This window comes from Buteo buteo, chromosome 20 (genome assembly GCF_964188355.1).
Source record: "Buteo buteo chromosome 20, bButBut1.hap1.1, whole genome shotgun sequence".
NCBI lineage: Eukaryota > Metazoa > Chordata > Aves > Accipitriformes > Accipitridae > Buteo > Buteo buteo.
The window spans coordinates 15,933,351-15,961,343 of record NC_134190.1 but is presented as its reverse complement, the minus strand read 5'-3'; the positions used below and the strand labels follow the sequence as shown (position 1 = coordinate 15,961,343).

Genomic DNA, 27,993 nt, shown 5'->3' with positions numbered 1-27,993 from the left:
TACAAGTTAATTTACTGAGCTTTCCTAACCCTATGAGTATACGTGCATTGAGATGTATACCACAAGTGTCAGGAAATCCAAAGTTTAATGTCAATGTCAAGAAACCATCTGTAAAGAACACAACAAGCACATGTACAACAGATTTAATTGAAAAACTATTTTACCCTCAGGAAGGAAAATGACATTTTTTCATATTGCAGTCAGAGTAAGCAGTAACACCAGAAGGTAGGAAAAAAATTTGTAAGCTAATTAGCCAAAGATGAGTCATACATCAGACCTTATGAAAAATGTACAACTAATTTATCCAGTATTTACAGAGGTTTTGATTATGTAAAGCAAATATAACCTTTCATAAGTTCTTTAATTTAGAGTATTTTCAATTAACACCGAAAACAAAAAAGTGATTTTGCAGCCTCCCCTCACCCCCATTTGGCTATCATCTATTCTGGCATAACTTAGCTAGGAAGCTCTGTGATCTATTTTAATTTATTCGCATTTTACAAAGACAGCAAACCAAAAAGTTGTCCTTGTAGCTGCAATTCTAGGCAGCAATGTTTATTTGGAATATATTTCTAAAAACAACTTTAAACATCAAACATTAATGCTTCTGTTACAGATGTCATCCCACAACTGAGCAAGCAGCAAGATGTAAATTTAAAACATACAGTATAGTTTTCTTCTACTTTAAAGATAAGAGATTACAGTTAAGCTTATGGAAACCCATAGGACAAATCAGCCTACCACAAAAAAAAAGTTCCTGAGAATTTTAAGATTGCAGTAAGGACTCTCATTTTAAAAAAGGTCAAGAGACAAGTACTTCAGAGAGTAGCTTCAAACCTCTGAGTGAGAGCCCTGCCAGTATGTGGCTCACTTCTAAAGTGTTCACAAGAGGCAATGACAAAAAAGCAATCCTGCTGCAATGAGGATTAAGTTTACTAACCATAGTTGCCTGCACCTATACCGGAATTCCTGTCGTCCCCCCTGCCCCCACAAAGGTCCACAAAAAGATTTGCAGTCCACCGATTCACATTTACATGTTCCAATGTAAGACAAAGGTAAAGCTGTGTGGAACAATGATTTTTGGAAAGAATGTTTTGTCATGTTAGTAAACAAAAGCTCAGCACCTTGCAGATCAAAGAATTTTTAACTAAGTATTTTGTTTAGCTGTTAAACATAGAAACCAAGGACTAAAAAAAAAATCAAGCAGTAAATACTTGAACATAACATTGAGGAAATACTCAAAGAACATAGCTGATGTACTATAATATTTTACTTCATTTAAGTACAGCAAATTTCACCCATCCTATGATTTATAAAGTACACAAAATATGTACACAAAGGAAACCAAACCCCATCAAAAGATGATCATATATGTGTATATGTACATATAACATACACACAATGTGCAAATTTCTTTTAATGCAAGTTAAACAAAGCATATGGAGGATAGAGTTGTACAATGATAATGGAACATAGAGTATTCTAGGTATCCTAATGATGTTTTGTATCTACAGCCAGTGCAAACTTAGAAGGCACAAACTCAGTGCTGACACTGTAGTGTTGTAAGTTACATTCAGGCACATCTCAACTTACAGCTCTTCAGAAAAAGATCAATGGAAGTGCTACTTCTGTACTAAAGTGCCAGCCTTCTCTCAAAGTTTAAGCACTAAATTGATGTAGCCTATATGCAATAGTTATCAGTAGGGTTCCGAGTTAATTTATCACTGGAAAGTCTGTGGCTGAAACATCCGTTATACTCTCCTCGCATGTGAAAGTATGCTGTTTCACAAAATACAACCCATACATTCACCAAAGACTACCTATACCTTGCCAGCCTTGACATGTGGAATCTTACAGGATATTACTAATGCTTTTTTCTAACTTTAGTCAAACTCCTGCAGAAAGTAAATCCACATAGGAAAAAAAAAAAACCAACCACAAGAACAGCCAGCAAAACACCTTCTGAGATACTTCCATTTAACAAACTTTTGCTAAATTGCATAGTGACAGTGTGTATCAGCTAACAGTTAAAAATAAAAGCTTGCTGTTTAAGGCAAAATTTTAACACAGCATAGCAGAAAAAGCCAAATACCAGTTCCATCAATATTTAAACAAAAGTACTGGCCCATGTAGTCTTATCCTCACAGTGTTTTCTTTCTTACTTTAATAGCTAACCCACACTTGCAATATGCTTGATTAGCAAATTTTGTTGCATTTTTCTAAATGAAATGAGAGCAATATGTAGGCTGATTGACTGATACTGAAAACACCCGACAAATATGTTCTCTTCCACCCCTCAAAAAAGGGTTTTTTGAGCCTACTGGGAGTTTAAAACTCACTTGTACCAATACCTAAAATTGAGCTAATAGTTTAACATTTTCTAGTATTTAATAGACATTACCACATCACTTTGCTGCCTCACCCTAAAATTGTGTTTTCATATTATTTTTCAATAGAATACATTTAATAGACATCTGAGGAAAATAATACAATACAATACAAAACCTTAGGGGTCTTTGCAAAGGTATCTTCTATTCCTTCTGCAAAGTAAGAAAAGAGTGATTTTATTGGCATTTATTTGAAGTGCCATCAATAAAGACACAAGAATACTTAAGAAAGCAAAAAAGTTCTAATGCTTGACATGTATCTTTGGTTTAGCCTTCCTGACCAAAGTCTTCTGTAAACTTCTTTAACTTCTCCAGGTCCTGTTCATTAACTGTTGGTTTTGTGCTAGCTAGCGACCTGAGCATATCAGCCTGTCAGAAAAGAAAGAAAACAAGTGTTTTCAGAAACAAGTATAGTACCACTGCTAATAATCTTGTTGCCAAGACGAATATGCCTTATAAAGCCCGTTAAAACAAGATTACCACAGGAGCTCCTATTTACACAAAGCTTTTAGGTAAGCCTATACACTTCTGCACAGAGGCAGCATTTTAACCCTGTGAAGACAGACAACCGTCAGTGAGTTTTCTAATAACAAAACCACAACCTCAGGTTTAGGCCACTCATCCATTCAAGTTTTATTCATCTCTCTTTTCAGTAAAGAGCCAAACTTCCTTTTATTTTGTCAGTTACTATCTTCAACCCATCTTTAACTAAAGCAGTTTAAAGTGGAAAATAATCAGATGTTCCCATGTACTCTCATAGTCCAACAGTACAGAACAGTAGTTTGTGATTCATCTCTAGCAAAGTTTTACTGTACATGACTGGTAATTTCTGTCTCTTCAGTTCAGTCAATTTCCTAGATAAATGCTCAGATACTAGAAAATGGAGTTCAGAAAAATCACAGGTCTATGAAGCTGAAAGCAGCAGTTAAAACACCCTATGAATAAAGAGGGGCAAGAAAACTAATCAAGTCCTAGCCAAAGGCAACTGAAAAAAGTAGATGCCTAACACCTCATATTGCTATAAAATTATGGGTAAACCCAAAAGTTAATATCATGATTTCCTAGAATTGATATTTGTCTTATCAGACTAGAGATATCCTGCTTAGAATGAATTAAAGACTGATCTTTTTAAGGACAAGAACTAATTTTGGACACTGAAACAACTGCTTATGCAACTATAGTGCATCAGGGCCCAGGTATCATTAGGAGCACACAAGGAATTGTTATGTTTAATTCCAGGAAAGACTAATTAAAAATCTGCTTAGACCAGGCAGGCAGAAGTTTTAGGGCATGCCTGCACCTGCACACATCCTTTTGTGCTTTCTAAGTATGCAGATATGCACAGAAAATTATTTTCTGAAATACAGTGACAGTTATATTTACAAAGCAGTGACTACTATTTTAGAGGTTTTGTGATCCCCATGAAATATACTGGTTTCTTTCATTCATTACAGGACTGTTTGCACACAAGAGATGACAGCAGCACAGATTTGTAATCAAGTCCTTCCCTCAAACATTGTAATTAAATTCAGAATCTTCTTTTGTTGCTCTTGGGGGAGAGATAAAGAATGAGTGTCCAGCAATCATTTTTATTTTTTAATCAGCGAACTAAAAATTTCAGTTTGTCTTAAAATGACATATGTTATTCCCTAGACCAAAGCAAGTATTTTAACATGCACAAAGAAAACAGCTGAAAGAGCTGTATCACCTGTGATGAAATTTAACCAAAACTACCATTACATCCATGAATTTTTTACGTTTTATTTATTTATGCTTGTATGTATTTAATGGACAATATTTACCTACAGCATATCACTTCCCAATTTACACTGAATATAGTTTTCCATTTCCCAGTGTCAATATTAATGCTACAGAGTCATGGGAAGAAAGCTATCATGGGGCAGGGAACCTGAAGGTTTTAAATGAATAAAAGACAAGTGAAAGAACAATGGAAGACCCAGATTATGTCTATGGATGAAAGGACAACAGCTGCATGCCAGCAGCCAAGAACAGTAAGAAAGAAATGCTTATCAGGTGTAAAGAACTGGCTTTTTCACAAGCACACAGTACCGTAGCACTGTATGTTGGGAATTCGAGTGCTATCTGGTATGTCCAGCATTTCTGAAAACAAGCAACTCATCCAATTGCCTTGCAGAACCATTTGAAAAAGAGTCTTTACCTTAAAGTCTTCTCAAAGTTCTGCAAAGCAAGAAAGAAATGCTGCGGAAGAATACCTACCATGAAAACTGGAGGCTCCAGTAATTTATCACCTGGTACCTCCATCCATGTCATTTCTATGGCTTCAGGATCACCTGGAGAGCAAGGGGTGAACAAATCTACCATTGTATTTGGATTAGACGCTGATGGTCCTTTTACCTAAAAAAACAAAAGAAAACACTCAGTTTACAGGAGTTACAATTTTAAAGACAAAACCCAGAAGCTGAACAGCATCTTTAGAGCAAAAACATTCCTTGATTTTACACAGATGCCCCACCAATTGGGAAGACATGTCCTGTGAAAGAGAAATTGTATACATGTACTAGTATCATTCACTTTGAAAACATGCAGCTGTAGCCAGATACTTAAATTCACATCAGGTCAAATCCCAGGAGCTGCTTCCTCCTAAGGTCAAGGATTTCTGTGGAAAACTAACATGCCAGGAAATCTAGTTGGAAAAGACCACCCTTCCTAGTCCCTGGTCACTTTGGGAGTTCATTCATCACTGGTTAACAGCTTTCTAAAAACTTCTCAATAATTATCCTTGAGTGCCCCTCAGGTTAGGAAGCCAGAGATGGCTTTTCAATCTTTGACATACTGCGCTACAAAATTCTGAGCACCTTTCCTGACACTACTTCAGTACCACTCGACAGAAAACAGGGCCATCTAGTGGGAGAACAGAAACCATCCTTTTTTCCCCAGACACATGGACAGACCCCAAAAAGCTGCACCAGGTGTGTCTGTTCCCTTTCTGTGACACATTATCTGGGACCCACAGTTTTATTTTCCTTCATCATTACCTGAAGCATCATACATCCACAGAAACTCAAGACATATGCAAATATTGAAAGACAGCAAACTAACTGGCTATTTTTAACAGCAGAGAACTGGATTTGCTATTCTAAACTGCATTTAAAGGACGACACTGGAGAGCACAGATTGTAATATTCAAAATACTGACAAACGTGTATTATCACATAAAGCAAGGAATGTTTTACAATGAATGAGTAATAATTGAGGAAAGCACTGTTTAACTGGGGAAAGTTGCCTGTTAGATGCAAATCATTACTAAAGCTAAGATTTTGCTTATAAAAATAGGAAATTGCATCCAATTAAAGTACTAACAACCCAAATGGAATCAACTATCAACTTGGCTTATGTCAGAGCCCTCAAAGTACTGCAGTTGTGCCTTTTTTTCCTTCCTCTTTTTGGGGTCAAAGGAAGCAAGAGGTAAGAATTCCTTTTGGGTTGCTCTGCAAACTGTGACAACTGAGGTTATTTCATGGCTCCATGGTAGTCTGAGACATGCCGCAGATTCTTCCAAATTTGAACAAAAGGCTAAAAGCTAACAGCCCTTTAGCCAGAAATGTCATTGTCACTTAAAGTCAACAATACTTCAGGCATCACTGCTTAAGGAAAAGAAGCATCTAGAAAATCCTTGATATATCAAGAGAGCTGGTTTGTGTTGGTTTTGTTTTTTTTTTTAAACAGTTTACATTACAGTGTTACTGCCGAGTTGCCCCCCCAAAGAAACTTATCAACTCAGTGTTTCAAAATACTTGTTTTGTTTTTAAACTGGGAAAAGCTCCTCAAAAACCCTTTAAAATGTTATTTGGTCATGTCCCCCCCCCCCCCCCAAAGTGACAGGCTGCAGGTTTATGTTAGTAACTACAAAGCTGACCAAGCTTTCCTCAATGCAGACTCTGGAAAGTTACGTAGTCCTCTCATATTCTGGACCATATTGGATTTAAGTCTTCCTTTTTCTTCAACTCATAAGCTGAATGTGTTCCTTGGAAGAAACTACATGGAAAAAAAGACCTATCTTCAATTCTAAACAACTGTAGCTGTTCAGTTTAGGGCCCTTAACCCTTTTATGTCAGGCTGAGTTACTGGTGAAAAAACCTGTAATTGTAACTGAGATGACGAAGAACTGCTGCCAGAACAAATTACATGGTACGTATCTCTTGACAGCTTAGGATCTAAATTTTTTACTACTTTACCCAACCCCACACCTGTTCTTTTAAGGAGCAACAGATGAAAACTTCCCTTTACAGCAGCAAAGACCTCTACAGAATACCTTGACTCACCTTTACCCAAGATACACGAATTTCTGCAAAATCAAAGTTTGCAGTAAAAATGTAAACAAAAAATACTTTTAGTCTGGGCCTACTCTAAAAAGTGCTACACAGGAAAAATATAATTTTATTTAACCAATACACATGTTGTATGTATTTGGAACTCTGTTTATAACCATTGATAACATTATCACACTTTCCCCCCCCATTGAAGAGCTTAATAGTTTATAGAGAACAATTAATTTGATTGAACAAGACCCATATGTGCAAACTCTCCAGGGGAAAAAAGAGCATTCCCAGATTTAATGGATTTAGACTGGTGCTAAAGAACTCTAGTTGGTTCTTTGTCAGGTAAAGTTTCTGAGACCCAAACATTTAGAAAAAATGTCTCTTAAGTCAGTACATAGTATGTAGACATAACTGCAAGATAAGCCAAACTATATAGTTTCAATAGTCTCCTTCAGGTGTACTTAAATAAGTGTAAACTATTTCATATTACAGCAGCATCCATAGGATGCTGCGTACTGCCCAATGAAACACAGACCTTGCTCAGTTGTCTTGTGTCTTTACTACTGTCACAAGTAACATTGATTCAATGTTTTTACCAGAACTTTAATTTTTCAGTTCGAAAAATATACAAAGTAAGCAGAATGTTCATAATTATAACCCATCTGTTCCCATGTGGACGAAGGATACGTTTGTTTAAACATGCTAGAAAAACATGAAGAACCATGTAACTTGATCCAGAAAAAGAGCACCTCTGTAACATTCCCATTTAAGTCAAACTTCAAACTGAATGCTTTTAATGCTACCTAGAGACACGAATAGTCATCAGAGCTTGGATTACACAGCATGAATACCCAGAAACTAGCTCCACCAGACTTCTGGCAGGACAGGCTGGGGGCAGGGAGATGAGGGAAGATTAAAAAAAGAGAAATACCCAAGTTCTCCCCGGTCGATCAAAAGGACATTCATAAGCATGCAGCATTTCCCAAAACCAATTCAGTTTACTTGCAAGGAATTTTCAAATTAAGATAGTTCTCAGAGATGAAATAACTTGAAAAATTTTTGATTCCTACTTACTTTTTTAAAGTGAGTAGCTGATTGCACTTTTCTAACAGGCTGCATCAGTGCATCACGTACAATGATGCTTATATCTGCACCAGAATAGCCATCAGTTCTCTTTCCAAGCTCTCGATAATCTGATTCCGTTAGGCGATTCGGAGTTGACCCAAGGTGAAGTTTGAACATTGCAGCCCTGGCATGGTCTTCAGGTAAAGGAATATAGATACGCTTCTCAAACCTCATTTAAAAAAGAAAAAACAAAATGTTCCACAGATGCTAGCTCATGCAGGTGCACAGTGGAAAGAAGCTTATGCAAATAAGTATATAGTTTGCTCCTAACAATATTAGAAAGAAGCAGTTTCAGTATTATAAACCTTTAGAAAAAATTTCTAAGGCAAATGTTCAACAACCTGTTCTCATACATACCGTAGCTAGCATAAGCTAACATCCAGAATGTAACAACTACTTCCTTTTCACGACAAAGATCTTCTCTTCAGACTGAAGTTTTTCCAGATATTCTCCATCAGAGTTTGTGTTTTAAAAGAAAAAATTGAGGGGAAAAAGTCTTCAAGTGTTGAAGTATACTTGAACAGTTTTCACACTCAAAGAACTGCCTGATAACAAGCCGACACAACCACTTTCTACAGTCTCCAACTAAATTAAAGAAAACCTCATAGTTGGAAGCAAATTTGAAGTCATATTCTCAATACAGTTGTCAGAAAATGTTGATAACTGCAGTTTTTCCTTTGAAGCAGCATCTGTTCTCACCATGGGGATTACCTCCCACCAACAAAATAGGAGCGACTCCAAATTCTGTAGAAGACAATCAACTTTATATACATGACAAAGTGGACCAAATCCATGAAAACCTCATTTGATTACTGCCATTGTTGTACAAGTTCCTTTAAGTCTTACGGACAAGACTTAAGAGAGCTACTCTTTCACACTGCAGAGAATCAGAGAATGGTTTGGGTTGGGAGGGGCCTTTAAAGGTCATCTAGTCCAACCCCCCTGCAATGAACAGGGACATCTTCAACTGGACCAGGTTGCTCAAAACCCCATCCAACCTGACTTTGGACACTTCTAATGATGGGGCATCCATAACTTCTCTGGGCAACCTGTTCCAGTGTCTCACCACCCTCATAATAAAAAATTTCTTCCTTATGTCCAAACATGAACATAAGGAAGATATGTCTAAGACATAAGGATATGTCTAAACCTACCCTCTTTCAGTTTAAAACCGTTGCCCCTTGTCCTGTCACTACAGGCCTTGGTAAAAAAATCCCAAACATCTCTCCATCTTTCTTATAAGCCCCCTTTATATATTGAAAGGTCACAATAAGGTCTCCCTGGAGCCTTCTTTTCTCCAGGCTGAACAACCCCAATTCTCTCAGCCTTTCTTCACAGGAGAGGTATACCAGCCCTCTGATCATTTTTGTGGCCCCCTTCTGGACCCACTCTATCAGGTCCATCCATACGTCCCTTGTGCTGTGGACCCCAGAGCTGGAACTTCAAAAATGACTTGAAATTTTAAGCAACACCTTCACTTCTAAATGTCTAGCACAAAACTATAGTCATACAGGTTAGAAGCAACCTCTGGAGGTCACCTGGTCTGACCCCCAAAGTATGGCCAGCTTCAATTAAGTACATAAATAAAAGTCAGTGACAGGCACAAAAAAGTAATGTTTCTTTAGCCTACAAAAATGACCATTATCCAAGCTGTGTTCTCATCACAACATAATCATATTTGTCACATAGCTGTTATTTGTCCTCTGCTGCTCTGCAGCTCAAAAAAGACCCAGCTAATTAGGTACAGGTATGGAAGTCCTTTATCTACAAAACAGCAGTTAAAACATGCACTGAAAGATCACAAATTATGCCTGACCAGTAGAAAAACATGCTGTTTCTGTGTAACATAAGGCTACATTTCCATGAAAGAACTCAAGCTGCTCAACAGTTTAACAGCTGAAAAGGAAAGCTTTACCCCTTGTCCTTCTGAGGTACATATTTTGTAACTTGTCCCCCAAGTCCACCAGAAAACCAACCAACAGGGAAACAGAATAGCTTTCTGCTTGATCAAGCACAATCATCTAACCAAGAAATCAAATAAACTACAGGGCCAATATAAGAGTGAACAACCTACCTCTTTAAAGGGGCAAGGGTCTCTTAGATTGGCTCAGTCCATCTCATGGAATTGAGTTGAAGAACATTAGCCATGTCCGCAAACATGAGCTGGATTACTACCTGAAGTAGTCTCAGACTGAACTCCCACAACAGTTGTGAATTTCATACCACAAAAAAAATGCCATCATACCTTCTCCTGATAGCAGAATCCAAAACCCAGGGTATGTTTGTCGCTCCTAAGACCAAGATTCCTTCATTGTCAACACCAACCCCTATAACAGGGCAGAAATCATTTCACCGTTTAGATGATAAACAAAGACTGTTTTAAAATGTTGTGGAACTGCACATCTTTTTAGTGTTCTCATGCAAGCTATACTTAAAGTACCTATCTTAATTCCTTTGACTGATTCTGAAAACCAAGTAAACTTACCTTGCATCTGGACTAGAAATTCTGTTTTTATCCGTCTAGCAGCCTCACTTTCATTTTCACTTCTTGACCCGCAGAGGGAATCTATCTCATCAATGAAGATAATAGAAGGTTTGTTTTCTCTGGCAAGCTGGAACAAGTTTTTCACTAATCTTAAAAAAGGAAACAGCTTCAGTTATCTTAATGATTACACCAGTAAAAACACATAACTTAAGATTATAATACAGTCACTTCCTTTAGAGAAAGCTAAAAAAAAGAAAAGTATTAACATAAAGCTACTCAAAGACACAACATTCTTCCAGCTCCAAGACTCAGCATTATACTGAGCGAGATAGCCCAGCTTAAAGGGAGGTGAAACATTTTAGAGTACTCCAAGCATGGTTTTGCAAGAAAAAGCCCTTTTTTGGTTTACATTTCTACAAGACAGCCTGGACTATACAAAACCACCACTTTTGGCAGATTCAAAAGAACATGGCTTTCTCTTATTTATCATTTGTAACTTAATCAGGTTAACTCTAGAGATTTTGTAAGAAATAACATGTACATTTATGTTATAAAACTTTACTAAATACCTTTTATATGACAAGAAAAGTTGGTTTGCAAAAAAAACACCTAGCCATAGCTTATTAACATATTTTACTAAGTTAAAAAGGAAAATAAATAGGAACATGCTGGGAAATTCTTCACATTACCGTCACTAAATCTCAGGCAATAGTCTCAAATGAAGTCAAACAGAAAAAACGCCAAGCTGGACTCCAATTCTGTATTCCTTTTGCAACAGAAAAGCATCTTAAGGTTTCCAGCTTTGAGGAAAAAAAACAGTTCAAACACTTTTATCTAGTGGCCTTTCTTCCTTATCCTATCAACTTTAAATAGTGTTGCTCAGTTGTCCCACACTTCAAACTATTAAAGCATGGTTTTGACAAGTATTCTCATCATCACAGAAAGTCTCTTCTGTACAAACACAGAGCTTTTCCTTAATTCAGGTAATCTTCATTGGAAACCTAGATGGACAAATTCCTGCGCTTCTAGACTGCAGACAACATGTCACTTCAGGCTTCCTGGTCTTCTTCACACATCACATAGTAACAAACAGTTAGCATGGGGAACCATGAAATTTTCTTTCATGGCTGCTCCTCTCCTTCAACCTATTTTTGCAAGTCTCTTATGTCTTCCAGATTTTGTTTGAAATCATAATAAAGAAAAAACACCTCCGTATGGATGAAGAAATGCCATGTGTTAACAGCACAGCTGCTGGGACAGATGAGTGGGGACATGCCAAGAGGCAGAGCACCCCAACGTTTCAGACTGATGTAGTGTGCAATCACAGCTGAGTTCAGAAGGGGAATGAGCTCCATGGTGGTCCCAAAACCTAAGCTAGTTTTAAAAACTATCTTGAGCACTGAAGAGAGGTCCAGCTGCAGCAGCACAAAATGTAGTACATGATGATATCTTTACATGGCACTGCAGCATGAAGCATAGAAACACCTGAGGTTTGTTTTTAAAACGACATGACCCTTCCCTCAAATTCAATTTCTTTACAGCAACTTATCTAGCTCTATATTAATTTCTTCTTGCCAATGTTTTCCCGGATCCTCTGGCAACTCTAACTTACTTTTCACTTTCACCTAACCACTTTGAGACAAGGTCAGAGGAAGATACTGAGAAGAAGGTGGAGTTGTTTGCTTCTGTCGCCACAGCTTTTGCTAAATAAGACTTTCCTGTTCCTGGTGGTCCAAACAGGAGAATCCCTCTCCAGGGTGTTCTCTTTCCTGCAAGAGAGAAACCAGCAGTCTTCAAAATACTGTAGAAAGACTGGACCTATTTTTCTGATGAAGTCCCTCTAATTTACTCAGAGGTTTTCCACATCTACCCATGAAACTTCTGTCAGGTGGATCACAATCTCTTTTTTAAGAGCTCAGCTTGAATCTGATACATTGGCACAACACTCCTCAGACCCCACTGCCGGTCCTGACTGGCCAATAGCAAATAAATGCTTTAATTCTGACCTGTAAACAGGTGTGGAAATTTAATGGGCAAGATCACTGCTTCTTTAAGTGCTTCTTTGGCACCTTCGAGGCCAGCAACATCACTCCATTTGACATTTGGTCGCTCCATAACAATTGCTCCTATAAGAAAAGATTGTATAAATTAGTGATGCACATATCTTTTCACAACTTCAACAAATTCCATTTTGGAAAAACATAAATTAGGAAATCTATGCCCATGTCCATACTGAATAAAAACAAGGCATTTCTAAGTAGATATAAACATCGAATACTGTTAGTCAAATGGATGTTATTTCTACAGAAATCTGTCACATTGTTTTATCACAATAAACCATGGATAACCAGAATACTCGAGAGTTAGTAGAAGTCCTGCAATGGTTAAAGCTAGCCCAAACCTGACCAGCAAATGTGCATTTAGTAGTCACAGAGGAGTAGTACCTTCTCTAACAGGTACCCAGGCGTCATCTCCTCACTAAACCACCACTGCACTTCCTGAAAAATTTGAAACTTCATTTTAAACAAGGGAAGCAATGTAGCTGCACTAGCCCAGGATTTATAAGATTCTCTAGCAGATGAAATAACTTGTTGGGTATCTTCAGATGGGCAGCAAACAATTGGATCATCTAATGGTAAAGAGCTTTGAGAGCTAGGGCTGAAAGCATTGGAAAGGTTTTATGGAGCCTGCTTAGCTGCAGAAGCAGCATCTTCTTAGTCTAGCCACATTCTCTCAAAAGTTTATCACCAGGTCTCATCTTGCTCAACCAACTAGTTCAGCTTGATTTTAGCTAACTGAGCTGTAATTTAGCCTTCACTTCAGACTGGTTAGTCTGACATGCTAAAAATGATATTGTCTTGACTACTTTTAGATGGGACAACTTGGATCTGAGCTAGTAGTTGAATATTAGATCTTGTAATCCTAGCCAAGGCAAATCCAGAAGGTAAGCAAAATTTTCTAACATGAACAAATGACAACCAACCCAATGCTTATCTAAGTACTCAAACACACTGAAAGTTTCAGTTGCCCTATTTCTCTACAAGGAGCTTTCTATAACTTCACAACTGGCTTTCACCAGCTCTTTTCTTGACACTTTCACCTTCTGCCTTCAGGGCTCTGTGAAGTAATTTAAGGCTTTTTTTCTTCTACAGGATTGATTGTTACTCACTGGCTAATGAATAAAGCAAATAACACTTGCTTACTTTTTAAGTATCTCCTTTGAGATTTTTTTTCTTTTGCTGCATTCCTTTCTATCAGATTGAAATGAACAATTTCTGTTAACAATTGCAATTGCTAACAATGTGGAATTTAGAGTCCAAAAGCAACATCGTATTGTTAAAGATGTTAAAAATGTTATAGAGAAAGTTGACTGCAAACCATCTTGGCTTGCAATCTATTTACTGGAATTAATTCAACCACCCACTTCCAATGCATTAAATTCTTTTGCTAGTTTGATTACATCTCAGTTTTTCTTAAAGTAAACAGAACTATGGGCTCTATCACTAAAATAATTAGCAGAATAGGTACCAGTTCAGACAGGAACAGGAGATTATTTTAAAGTTGAAATATCAGAGTTATCTTAACCAGACATGCCATGGTAACTGAAATCACTGCACTGTAAAGAGATTACCTGTACCAGGACACAAATGGAACTGGAATCGTAGGCTTCCTAATTTTGTAGGTGTAAATTAATAGCTGGAAGATTAAGCAATAGAGTACAAAAGGTACTTTAAAATTCTAAACAAGAGTACATGACAACAGACCCACAACTAACTATCCAGTCTTAATGTTACTGGTCACTTCACCCACAATAAGCCAAGCTGCTATTATAATTAAAAACCTGATAAATACCCACAGATTTGGGGAAGTTCCATAAGGCAGAGTCAGCTGGGAGTAAAAAGGCAGCAAAATTAAATACAAAAAATTTCTGTGGCTGTTGTGGGAAGCAAAATGAAAATGAGCAATCTGAAGGCTGTCCAGAGCTTGTATTATCTGAGTAACAGACTCCTATGTTATGTTTAAAGGTACCAAGGATCTCACATCTCAGACTTTCAAGCAACCAAATGTATAAGCAAGAACGTCGTCATTTTATAGAAAGTACCAAAGAAGTGGTGGGTGCAAGAAACTACTTCTTGAAGTAAGAACTGAAAATCAGATTCATGTGGGAAGAAACAAAGCCTTTATAGTGAGAGACAGGACAACAGTCTAATGCTCATCATTTTTCTGTCATTTTAAAATATAGGAAACTGTCCCATATAACTGTGCATAACATTAAATAAATGTGCAGAGAAGTAGAAAAAAACTTGGCACAGTTTCCAAATATGATACAATAGCTCCTGAAATTACACAGGCAGAAAGATGTGGTAAATGCATTTGATCTTTGTTACACTGAAAAACAGAGGAAGAACAACCAAGTTTCTTCAGATCCATAAGGACCTTCTGGCAGGGAAGCTCTGAACAGTGCATCACCATTAAAGGGTAAAACAACAAAGCAAGCCTCTTTTTTACTGTGTATAAAACTACTGGTAGCTGCTATACATCGCATCACTGATTGTATTCAGCATTTCAGTTCAAAAACCCAAACTATTATGTAACTCAACTGGAAAAGCATCATCACTGCACATGAGAAAATGCTGTCTGTTACTATAAATGGGCACGAATCCATGTTCTCAACTCCTATGCTTGAGCACAAGCTTTTTTGTGAAAATGGTCCTGCTTACACTAAGTGTATGATGTCTGTTACCTTAGCCTCTAGGCAATACTCCAATGCACTTAAGAGTAAAAAATACTGATTCAGTTTAGCCAATAGCTACCTGGGATCTTGCAACTTCTCGTATTGGAAAATGCTATCCTGATAAATGGTACAATTTTAACATGAAGCACAGGGTACAGGAGAAACATTTCAACAGTCACTGTATAATTTCATGGCACACAAACCCATATTTCCTTAAAGACCATACTTTTGTATGTGAAGAGTTCATACTATCTGAGCCACTTACAGACAGCAAGTTAATCCGTAACATTTACATGGTAAAAACACAGGAATTTGCTTGACTGAAGACACTCCTATTTAAAGAAAAGGATGCTTCAAAATTACCTTGAAGTTGATTCTGTAGCTTCTTTTTTTCAGGATTCTCTGACTCCCCTTCCCCATCACTGTCATTCCTGATTTGGAAAAAACATGAAAAACAAGAAAATGTTGAAATACAGTAAGGGAGACTGCTGACTTAGGATAAAAATCAGAATGCAGAAAGCAGAAAAACCACCAGTCTGGGGAATGAAAGAAACCCTGAGATGCCTTCAGATCTCTACAAGTTTACATCATTGTCCTCTTGTACTCCTGCTTTTCTACACCACGTTCTTTCTAATTCACCCTCCTCACCATTTCAACTTACTCTTATGGGTCTGAGCTCTTTTAACACACTCCTACATGCTCTGAGCCAGTCTTTAGGAAACAAAAGCAACAGGGAAACACTAAAATGGTTTATTTGTAGATATTGGCACTTGTCCCCTATCTGGAACTGCAAGAGGACTTGGTCAATTCCCTCTAGTACTATGAAACTCTACACCATCATCTTGTCAGAACAAAGGAAATCAGAAGTTAAACAAGGGAAAAAAAGAGATTTAGTGAACAACTGGAGTGGAGGTCATGAAAATACACGTAGCCTCTGTGATATTACCAATTCCTTCTATTACAAACCAGCAGAACACAGTACAGCTCAAAAAATAAAACTGATGAGACGAGTAGACAATGAAGGAGACTGAAAATCAGGTGAAGTTTCAAGAGACAACTGAACAACTCTAGCTGTTCAGGACTGCTAAAAAGGGCGATCCCACCAGAAGGTATCATCCTGAATCCTTCCCCTCTCCTATCCCCACAAAGGCAGTAGCAAATGCAAAAAAAGGCTCTGCTTGTTCAGCTCTCTGATACGCAAAATGAAAAACAAATCCAATAGAAGGAAAATAGCAGAGAAACTAATGCAGCAAGTCATTAGAATGATTCAGTCCATCTTATAAAACTTCACCCTACATAGAGCTTTGCACCTCTTAGTGAGCGCGAGACAGATCAAACTCGGGCCCTAGTAATCATCATTCTGAATGTAGAAAAACATTAAGGGTCATCAGACTTATTGCCATTAAATCCTATAATCATGTGTTAGTCTGAAACAGCTTTCATTCTTCAGTGAATTTCCTATGCAAATGTTCACACATTTTAGTAAACAAGCACAGAAATGCCCGTGACGCTAATACATGTTATTTTTCTTTTATTAGCCCACTGTATTTCAGCATTAGTAGTCATTTGAAGCATTTCAAAAACACTAGTTAAAATGATCTTTGAAGAGTTGAATTTTAGAATAAGCTGAGTTCAGGAAGTATTTTGCTTTACCTTCTCCAAAAACATACCCTTTTCCATCAGTAGGACCAGACTCTTTAACTGGTTTTGGTGCAGTGTTTTCTTTCTTTTTCAGATATTCTTTCAGCTTTTCTGCTCTGTCCAAGTATTGTGTACATTTCATTCTAATGCTCTGTTTTGCTTTATCACCCTGTGCTTCATCTAAGAGTTTGAAGAGAAACAATGCTTTGTTAACAGCAAAACACATGTGCATCAATCAGAAAACAATACTGAATCTGTCTTCTTTATATCTTATTAATATAGCTCTCTCAGGGTTCACCACACAATCAAACACCTATCTTTCTACTGTACCACGGAAAGAAGTGACAGGAAGGATGTCATCACCTGCCAGAAATCAAATATACACCTCAACATTGCTTTGGCTTAAAATTTGAGTGTAAAGGATTAAGGACAATGGCACTGGAAGCTTTTCTGTCAGCCTTTCAAGCTGCTATACATTGTCCTAGTCACTCCTTTTCTAAAACAGCTCATCAAGAAGCTGCTTGTGCTAAGCAATTTTTATTTAGAAGCATACTTTATTTTTCCATAGCCTACTAAATTTAAAAGATGTTCACAGCATACACAAAAAAATTACATAAAACATCTGAAAGTTAGGTGTGGTTCAACAGCCACACTGTTCTCTTAGTCACTATTACAGTATTTCAAATCAGCAATCAAAATTTAACGTTAGGTTTATGTGTTAAATTTCCAAAAGTACATCAGTATTGTTAAAAGCACAAAAAGTGATATTCTCATAAAGTCAATAAAATATAAGCAGATAGGAAGTGATAAACACAAATTATCCTATGTGACTATAAAGAAAATAGTGTTTTTTTTCAAATCATGGAGATCTGCAAGTGCATTTATGTCAGGCAAGCAACCCTAGCCCACTTAGATTAGGGCTGTATCTACATTAAGAAAGCCCACTCCTTGCATACAAACACTTGATATGACACAAAAGGTACATGGAAGTGTGAAAAAGCATAAAATAATGAGAATATGGAAACTGAAGAAAAATTACGACATACAAAGACAGAAGTCCAGAAGAGAGATAGCAAACCCCTGCCTTCCTCTCTTAAAAAAAAACCTAAAACAAAACACAAGTAAAAAAAAATCTGATTTCTTACAAGAATGGAGCAAGTACACAACACAGTAAAGGCAAAAGCTACAAAATATATGACCTCAGTCAAACTACAATTTGCAAGTATCAGCTGATGAAGAAAGTAAAAATTTAAATACTGATGTCAACATAAGAGATTGCTCTGTGCAATTTGACTACTAAACTTTACTTAATCAACCAATACATTACACGTACATTTAACAACATGGAGAAAATACTGCACAGCGTGTTGGTACAAGCGGAAGGCTTCCTCGTAGTTTCCTGCTTTATCTTCTTGTGCTGCCTTGCCAGCAAGCTCTATTGCTTTCTGTAACACAAGGAAATAATTAAATGCTGTAAGAGAGCATTTTGCATGATGAAAGAGACATTTTAAGCTATTGCTCTGACTGGTTTTTGATGGCCAGTTTTTCTGCTCTTCAACATTTATCCCCAAAAGTCAAATGCAATTGATTGCAAGTCTTAGGTGGTGCTTTGTACATGACCGTATTTCTATCCTTTTATGAACAGTGACTAACAAACTGCTGAAATTTACTATCACACAAAAAAGTGTATAGTTAGAAGAACAAGTTTATGAGTACTAAGTTGGAAGTACTACTGGTTTGTCTATGCAGTTTTCCTTACCAATCTCTTGCATTTATTATGGAAAGATTTGGAAATCCATTCTAAGTTGTGGGGTTTTTATCACAGACCCAGACACGTTGAACTATGACTGATGACATCAGCAAACCCCGTCAATAGCAGAGTCAATACAGGAAGTACGTGATTACAATGCACTGAAACTAGCACCATCACTCTTCCAACCCTATGCTAGGAGACATCTTCAAAGACTGACTATTTGTTTGGCTTCTCTAGAAGGATTTAGGATCTTGATATCCAAGTGAGAAATTCTAATTACCACTCCAGTGGGAGGGGAGAAAAAACTCCACCAGACAAAGAATGTACCCAAATTGCGAGCATCAAGAAAAGTTCTAGGAGAAGTTATGGATGGATTTTTAATTTATTTGTTCAGCTAGTTTCAAATAAAACTGACTATGATCTAAGTCATCATGTTGCATATACCAGATTTGTTGGTATCACCGTTACTCCTTTGCTCTTAAGTGCTTATTACCTTTTATTACACTTTGGTCCTTGGAATGCCTATACCACTTCAGAACAATTAAAGCTGTCAGTTTGAATGACTAGTTCATGTAAGTTTAAAAAAGGCATCCTGTTAGCCAGAGTTAACCAAGACTAACTAATCTTCTATAGCCCCACATGTATTTTTCCACAATTTCTTTTCTTAAGCATTGTTAGTATGCTCAGGATGGTTATGGTAACATCAGGGAGCAAGGTGGAGAGCTTCAACTGCAGCAAGGAGTTTTCATTAGACATTCCAGTACAGATACTCTTGCCACTATCTGGACACTCCGAGGTGCTTCAGTCAAAACAAAGATAGTAAACAGCAGACATGAAAGAAGAAACAGCAAAATCATGCATTCTATTGCTTTGTGTTGCTGTCTTGGAAGCAAAGATCATCTCAACAGATGTACTCGACATCAAAGAGCAATCTATTTAAAAACAGTGATCCAATAAAGCAGACTCTACAATTCTGTTGTGGCAAGTGTTGAAACACTGTAAGCACTTATTTCTTTGGAACAGAACTTAGCCTTTCCTTTTTGGAGAAGCCATGAGCTAACAAGCAGTTTACCACATTTGAATGGGCAGTCCCCTCCTTGCTGCCCACCTTGTGCTGGCTCTGTTAGGCCCCTCTATGCATCATTCGAATCCAGCAAAAGCATAAAAATTAACCCCAAAAAGAAGTTACCTCCTTCTTAAAGTTCTTAGGTCCCTTAGAGACTTAAATTACCACAGAACAGTCCAATAGTGACAGACGTGACACTAAATTCAAAGAATAAATGGCAAAGACCACCTGCTAAAACAGAACTGTGAGAAAACAGGGCATGTTGCAGCCCTGCTCCTCTGAAATAGAAGAAAGTCTACATCATGTATTGACTGTTTCTGATATACTGTTTTTGTAAATACTCAAAGACTGTTACTTGGGTATTGGATTCTCAGCTCTAATTACATCAGCTGGAATCTTAGCCTGTTACTGTGATGAAGAACACTGCTATCAAACAGGAAATAAGTTATTAGAAAGTTCTATGGACTAGGGAATAGATACCCAGCTCTATCCATGAGGCAAAAGCTGTATTTATCAGGCTACGGTTTAATAGTTTGATGAACATCACGCTCAGAAAGAACAACAGCTTAAACATGTTTCATTCTCCTTCTACTTATTCTAGACCCTGTGATATCTCCCCTAGCTTTGCCAACGTAGGCATTACATGGCTGTAACGAGCTTACAGAAATGATCACAGTTCAGAACAGCTCAATGGAAGATTACGATTTTTACCACAGGTCACTTCTGGATCTGTTTTGCCAACTAGCCGTGGGACTGACTAGACAGCCCCAAACACAAACAGAAGAGCAGAGCAGGCAAAGGCTTCCTGCAGTCAGCAGCCCTAGAAGAAACCTAACCCAAACTGTGCCTCTAGACCACCACAGGCAACTATGCCTCCCAGGCGGACATCAGGCCCCGCTGCTCCAGCGTCCCGCAGGGCTGCTGCCCCCGCCGGCCCGCCAGGTCGCGGTCCCCGTCCTCTCCCCGGGGAAGCCGCGCCCGCCGCCCGCGGCGCCCACCGCTGACGAGGGGATGACCCTGCGGCCTCCGTTATTGCCGAGCCCCGGGCCGGGTCCCCTCGACAGCCCCTTGCGCCTGCCGACGGCGGCAGCCCGCGGCCCTCCCGCCGGCGTCCCCGGCCCCGCGAGTGGGGGGCGTTTGCGCTCCCTGGCCCCCCGCCCCAGGCGACGGGGACACCCCAAACCCGCTCCCTCCTGCCCGCCGCCCCTCCACCGCCGGCTGCTGGGCCCGCCCCGCCCCGGGCCGGCGGCGCTCTACCTGCAGGTTGCTGTTGGTGCCCGCCATGGTGGAGCGGGATGGGAAGGAGACCGGAGAAGAAAGCGTAGGCCCGCGGCTGCCGGTGATGGAACTCCCCTGCTCCCCCCACCGCCGCCCACAGAACCGAAACCGCGGCCTACCACCAGGCGCTTCCGCACCCCGAACACCCGCTTCCGCTTCCGGGCGCCGCCCCGCGCGCCGCGTGAGGTCACTGATATGCGCCGCGCCCCGCCGCAGCGGGAGCTCTGCGCATGCGCGGCTCCCTCACGGAGGCGCAAGGGCGCGGAGCGGGGAGGTGGCGCTTGGGTTGCTTCTGTGCGGTCTTAGAAGGTTGTTGGTAGGGTTTGGGGTGAAATTGATTTTTTCCTCCTCTCACCCCAAGCTTAAGAAATCTTCCTACGCCTCTGCGCTGCCCTCCGCCAGGGTTTGGCTGCCTGCGGGGGTGCCGTCTTTGGCATCCCCTGGTACAAGCGCTGAACGCCTTGATGGGCAGAACCGGCGCTTAATGAGTTGGGCCGCGGGTGGTCAGGTGTTACTCACCTGTGGGTTAGTTATAAAACTCGAGTGATCTGCGTTGCCCGCACAAAGGAGGAAGTGATTCAGAACATGGAAAATTACAAACCGGTGTGGCGGGTTGACCCTGGCTGGAGGCCAGGTGCCCATCACTCCCTGCCTCAGCTGGACAGGGGAGAGAAAATAGAACGGAAGGCTCGTGGGTCGAGATAAGGACAGGAGACATCGCTTGCCGGTTACTGTCACGGGCAAAACAGGCTCGGCTTGGGCAAAATTAATTTAATTTATTGCCAATCAAATCAGAGCAGGGTAGTGAGAAACAAAACCAAATATTAAAATACTTTCTCCCCACCCCTCCCTTCTTCCCAGCCTTAACCTCACTCCCGATTTTCTCTACCTTCTCTCCCTGGCAGTGCAGGGGGACTGCGAATGGGGGTTGGGTTCAGTTCATCACATATTGTCTCTACTGCTCCTTCCTCCTCAGGGGCAGGACTCCTCACACTCTTCCCCTGCTCCAGCGTGGGGTCCCTCCCACGGGAGACAGTTCTCCGTGAACGTCTCCAACCTGAGTCCTTCCCCGTGCTACTGTAATTCCTTTAGGGCAAAAAAGGAACATCTGGGAAACCACTAGATTAATAAACCCCATTCTTCCAACGAGCTCCAAGTAACCACAATACAACTTGACTTAATTTCAGTGTCACTTTTTGATTTTGTTTTGTAATAAAATAGTTCTCTGAACCTTTTCGATACTGTCAGTAGGCTGCCTGTTCTGGGCAGAGGGTAAAAGGCATAGCCACAGTCACCCCTATACCTGGGAAGGTTGTGGTAATCTCTTCCTCAAGTTATCTGGTTGGCAGTTTATTTTGGTCATGTCCTCATATATCCACATGCTGGAGGATGCTTGAGAGAACACGAAGCCTGCTGGTAGAGCTTGGTCTTGCTCATCCATTTCACTGGGAAAACATTCAAAGTCTGTGGTGGATGGTGGCAATACATTTCCTGGCATAGTACAGTAATGGGTCTGGTTGTGCCTCCCTGGAAAAGAAAATTTAAATTTGTACCTTTTGAGCTAAACTCTTTGGATTTCTTAGTTGTGTCAATTTTTACTCTACTTCTGGTTTAGTTTTTAAAGTTGGAAACTCTAAATATGTAAATGCTTGAAGATGCACTATGATTTTGATTGAGGTGTGTGTATGTACGAAATGTGTTATCTTCTGGACTAAGTTACTTTACTCTAGACAATGGAATGACTCCAGATGTATACGCCTGTACTTCATAGTGAGATTAATCCAGCACATCAGGAAAATAGCCTGAGAAAATGATTGCAGATATAACTGAGGGCACATTTTGAAACTGTTCACTTGATATTTTGACAAAGCACAGAAATAAAAACGTAGCTTATTTTCTTAAATTGTGAAATATACAGTCTGCTACTACTATGTTTTTTGAACAACATTTAGCATAGTGTATTTATTTCAGGACCTTTTTCTACTGTTACATGGGTACCAGCAGAAATTGTCAGGAACAAAAATGAAATCCGAAACAATATTTTTCTTAGGTTTGCCTGTGTTGTCTTCAAGGGTAATATTTGCTCTATACAGCATAAGTCTGGGGACTTCTGAGGCTTTCCTCATTATAAACTCACTGGACAGGGTCGCTCATATTGGCGTTCTGTATACAGGCCAAGAACAAACATTTCACCTAGGTCTTCTCTGCATAGCATTTCATATATTAGGTCTTGCTAACTCATTGAGATTGAATGGAATAAAATCTCTTCGATGATATCTTCATGCACAATAGAGCCGTTGTGGCTTCATGGCTGTATTGGTTGACTCATGTTCATTTAAGATATCCAATTTTGCCAGCTGGAACTGCCAACTCTTCTACCTGTATATGAGTTCAGGGAGGGATTTTGTGCTATATATTGTTGAGTTTCATGTAGCAGCATTTTTCTTTGAAATGTCTTCACAATCACAGAGTTTAATAGACTTACAGCCCTAGTCACTTCAGAGATTTTATTGTTAAAAAAAATTAAAAAATGAACCTCAGCCAATGCTTCTTTGAGTTTAGAAAGCTTAAAGTTTGGACTGTGCGCTTTGGATTGCTTCATGTTGCCTTCATTTAAGATTTTGATGACCTGTAGCGTCTTTGGAACAACTCCTAAGGATATTGTAGATGCTCTGATCACCTGGGGGTCTTTTTTAATCACTGCCAGATTTTTCAAAAATATAAACTGTAATCCAAAGAGAAATCATGAGTCTCATAAAATCAATAGATCAGGTTCTACAGCTTGTGTTATGCATGGGTTCAAGCCAGCTGGTTGTCACAGCTTTTGCCTCTGTCTTAAAAAGACACAAATCTGTGAGTTGACCCAGATTTTCTTTCCGGGAATCTGCTCTCCTGTGCAATAGAAAGCCTGTAGTGTTCACGGTTGCCAGAGTACCAGAAATCTAAATTGTGTTAGGCAAGGAGAAGAGGAAAAGCGGTTCCACTCCAGATTCCTTTAAACAGATGACAGGGGAATAACTTTTGCCATTCTGATATACAGCAGAATAACTGAATTTAGCTGTTGCAAAACAGAGAGTCACACCGCATGACTAAGTTTTAAAACTGACGTGCTACCTCTGATGCTCCCAGCAGACTTTATTCTCATCCTAAATACAAAGTGTTTTTTGCCTGTGTGACTGTAGAGAGCAGTGTCTACAACATTACTGAATGACTTGCAGTCTGAATGAAAAAGGAGATAAAGGGTAAGAGAACTGGTCTGGAACTAGACCATACTGGAGCTCCTTCAAATCAGTTTTCTTCTGAATGGTGGTTTGTCTTTTTCTTCAAAATGGTATTTTGAGAAGTAAGGGTCTAAACATACCCTCTGCTTCAGAACTGCAGAAGACCTTAAATACAGAAGAACTCTCACAGTTATTTAATTCATGGGATTGTAGGAAGAAATGGGGCCATCCAAGGTGTCTTCCAACCAGTATGTTCCCTCTTTTCACAGTACCGAACATGGAATAGTGCTGTACTGGGGGGTGAGCACTGCAGTGGTCAGACACTTGCTGTTGCACCTCCCACTTATGCAGACTCAGGGGAGCACAAGGAAGTCCCATAACCACCAAAGGCCAGCAGCTCTACTAGGAGTAGCAGGCTGTGCAGCTACTGCAATCTAGTCTACACTAGATTTCTGGGCTAGCATTTCCCTCCTAGATCCCTCTTTATTAATCCTTAAGCCTTTTAATTAGGTCTTGTATGGAAAGGAGTGGAAACTGGATAAAGAAGTTATTTAACTTTCTCTTCATCCAAGCCACTCTTAGCAGAATAATTTTCACCTTAAGCAGGAAGCTCTTTGAACGAGGCTATTATTCTACCATAAACTGTCTATAATCCTTCCACATGTACAACACTGTCTCCACACCTTTCAATACAATTCTCACTAACAAGTCTGTTGCCCTATTTTACCCAAAACCCACTGAAGTTGGTAGCTACCTTTGCAGTGGGCTTTGAATCTTGAACTTAGATAGACAGATGGATAGGTATTTGCATTACCACAAGTTCCTATAGACCTAATTACGTATTTATGTCCTAATCCTGTTATGGAAATGTTAATGTTATTGTGTTAGTACGATTATTAGCTTGCTGGAATATGCATGCAGTATCCTCTGAAGTTTCCCCATGGAGCTTAATGGGACCATTAGTTCTCGGAAGGACTGAAGAAAGCTACTTCTCAGTAGGTTACTTATCACCTGGGTAAATGTAACTCGGTAAGTGAAAAAGAAGCATCCTATTATCAAGTCCTAGCACTTTATTTTGTAAAATACAGAATATTTTTTTAGAATTTCCAAGTTTTTAAAACTTTTTCTATTATGGGCTAATATTATATTCTTTTCTGTGTGTTTTGCGATGCAAGTTTAGCTGTCCTGGGTTACTGGTGATATGAGCTGAATCAATTGCTGGGTATGGGAATAGCTTCCTTGCTTTCGTGGGCACTAATCAGTTTACATTAGCTGGGGTTTTGGACCATTATTTGTAAATTTTACATCTGGAAGACAAGATAGGTTTGCAGGTATAACTTCTATAATTTACTGATCATATAGACAACATACAGGGTGTGTTCCTTCAAGTAGTGCATAAGAATGCAGGCTGTGATTTGGTTGCCTTTAACAGATCTGCCAAATACCAACCAGAGAAGCAAGAATTAACATGTTCACACCTCATTTTAGCTGCATTCAGGGATAAACAAAGGCCTTCACTCCATCCTCCATTGAAAACACACAGCAGGAGAAAATTCAGCCTGTGAAGGCACGCCCATTTCCAGCGAAATCTTCAGCAAATATTGATTCTAAATTTTTATTTTCCTTTAATACACATATGTTCAGGCTGTGAAACTGCACTAAGCAACTCTGGGAAAGTGTGTGCCTTCACCCACATTAATCACACAGACACGTATCTACTTGGATTACAGAAGAAAGTGACTCATCTAATGATGACAATGGATAAAAGAAAGAGGGGAAAGAAGTCCCTAATTCTCATACCCCCTGCCTCTGTACATGATAAGGAGACACTTAAGGGAGTAATACAAACACAGAGCTGGAAGAGAAGCTGTGTGTCAGAGTCAGGTTTGCTATGGTGGGCAGTGAAGGTCATGTAATCTTTTCCAGAAACTGCTGAAGCTCTGCATTAAAACTAGTTCGGTGTCTGAGGGAGAGGGCTGCTTGGTCCCTTTACTCCTCTTGGGAAATGTACTTCTGCTAATTTACCTTATGTCAATGTGGTCTCCTCTCTCTTTAGAGTTTCCACATTGATCTAGGCACAGGAACATCCTATCCCCATACAGATTTTATTTTGCTGGGTGAAAGAGGATAGTTCTAAAATTGCGCCTGTGCTCAGTTAGGAACTTACTGATGGATTATTATGCTGCCAGTAATTCACTAATTGAGGTCCTCCACAGATCTATAATCAACACAATAAATTGTGGATATGTAGAGAAAGCATCCTCAGTAACCTTACTCCCGTGGTAAAGTGGTTTCAATAAGGTGAATCCATTCACCTAAACAATACTAGGGAGTGGCACTTCAAAGATTTGAAAATATCACTAAATGGAAAAAAAATTACTGAGGAAACATGACAAATTTGCATTTTCTCTGGGACAAACGTAAGGCAGGTGAGTTTGAGTCATAGTTTCAGCTTGGCAAAGGAAGCTGGTGCAGTAACTGTGGGCATCAGTGACAAAGGAGAGGGTATCTGTGTCCCCATGAGATGGCAACCTGCACCAGCAGTGCACACAGGGATGGGTTCAAAATTTTTTCTTCCTGGAAGGAGTGGATCACAGATGCTTTAGTGAGAGGTAATTAATCCAAAGCATTGCCCCTCTGCTTTTGTTTCACATAAGTTGATCTTAGTCTTTGTACAGTGGGAAAAAGATAAAATTTCAGAATAATGTGTCAGGGTTTTCTGTCTCTTTTACATAGATGGATTTCCCCTTATATTTTGACTGCCTAGTCCTATTGCGAGGCTGTTTTCACAGGCTCTTCCGCATAGTCAGTCAAATCTATCTCTTTATTAAGCTGATTTATTTGTATTACACCAAGGATTATGCCCGGTGCTAAGTGTTGGGAGCAATGCCTTTAGGAAAAATAGTCAGATCCTCAACAACTTGATTCCAGCACATGGGCTCATTCATTTCCCATTTGCCAGATTAAAGGCTTTGTTCTCACTGAAAGATGTCAGCTGTTTGGTTGCCTACTTAATTTTTTTCCCAATGATCTGTATACCCAAGTCCAGAACAGCCTCACTAAAAAAAAAAACCCCAAAGTGAGCACATGTAAGTATGAGAAATTAATTTCCTGTCCATTATTAGAAGTAATCACCGGTGAGTAATACTTCTACGTCAGCAGACATGTCTGAAGAGAAATGTATTGCTACCATACGTGTTGAATCAGTGTGTTGCTATGTGACACCATCTTTTATGCGTATCAGTGCAAACGCCTTGGGAAGAAAGAGACAGCTTGTTACTGTTCAGTTTGCGTCTCTCTCAATGGAACCATAGACTAACACTTTATTATTGTAAGTGTTATTTTAATTTCAAATTGACTTGTGGTTTATAACGGTCTGTGTGATCTTTGCTAGCATTTCTTATGAAAATGAAAAATATTTTGGCTATTGTTTATTCCTGTTGCTAAATAGTAATCTAGACCCATGTTGTGTGAGGAATGTGAAAAGTTCTGCTGTGTGTACCTGTTTACAGACCTGCAATCTTACCCTTTGCATTTTTCTAACTGTATTAAAATTTTAGGTCACTGAATCAAAATAAAAGTGTACAAATCACCTCCTATCACTGGGTTCATTGCAAGATCCAAAGCTTACTGTGAAAGCTGTAACTCAATTAGAAGACCTTTCATGACTGGCAGCATAGAAAGAATGCACCAGTTTGTTCTATTCATTATTCAGTCCCACTTGTAGATGATTTCCCATGTGGTCTGCAAAGCATGACAGCATTAATTGCAATCAGACATGCACCGAACATTAGTGAGTTTGGGGGAAGAAAAAAAAACTGACTACAGTGGACGCTTTGAGTCTCTGAAATAGTTGAAATAGTTCTTCATGCTGTGCTGAGCAGCAGGAGTATTCCCTCTCCCCAAATGAGCTTGTTCAAAGAGTGGAGAGAAAAAGGCTGTTTTTCCTTCCTTTCCAGCAGCATGTAGGAACAGTGTTCCTAGGAGGTGTTCAGAGGGAG

At 39.3% G+C, this 27,993-nt stretch overlaps 1 protein-coding gene across 1 annotated transcript; it reads right to left on the bottom strand.

The window, feature by feature from the left end:
- Positions 1-128: 128 nt before the first annotated feature.
- Positions 129-20,945, bottom strand: VPS4B (vacuolar protein sorting 4 homolog B). The gene is made up of 11 exons (XM_075052031.1): positions 20,751-20,945; positions 18,008-18,119; positions 16,704-16,854; positions 15,397-15,464; positions 12,305-12,424; positions 11,911-12,067; positions 10,299-10,447; positions 10,059-10,140; positions 7,763-7,982; positions 4,626-4,763; positions 129-2,756 (listed from the first exon to the last, which is right to left on the bottom strand). The coding sequence occupies exons 1-11, from the start codon at positions 20,775-20,777 to the stop codon at positions 2,655-2,657; spliced, it is 1,326 nt and encodes a 441-aa protein (XP_074908132.1). The 5' UTR covers positions 20,778-20,945; the 3' UTR covers positions 129-2,654.
- Positions 20,946-27,993: the final 7,048 nt, after the last annotated feature.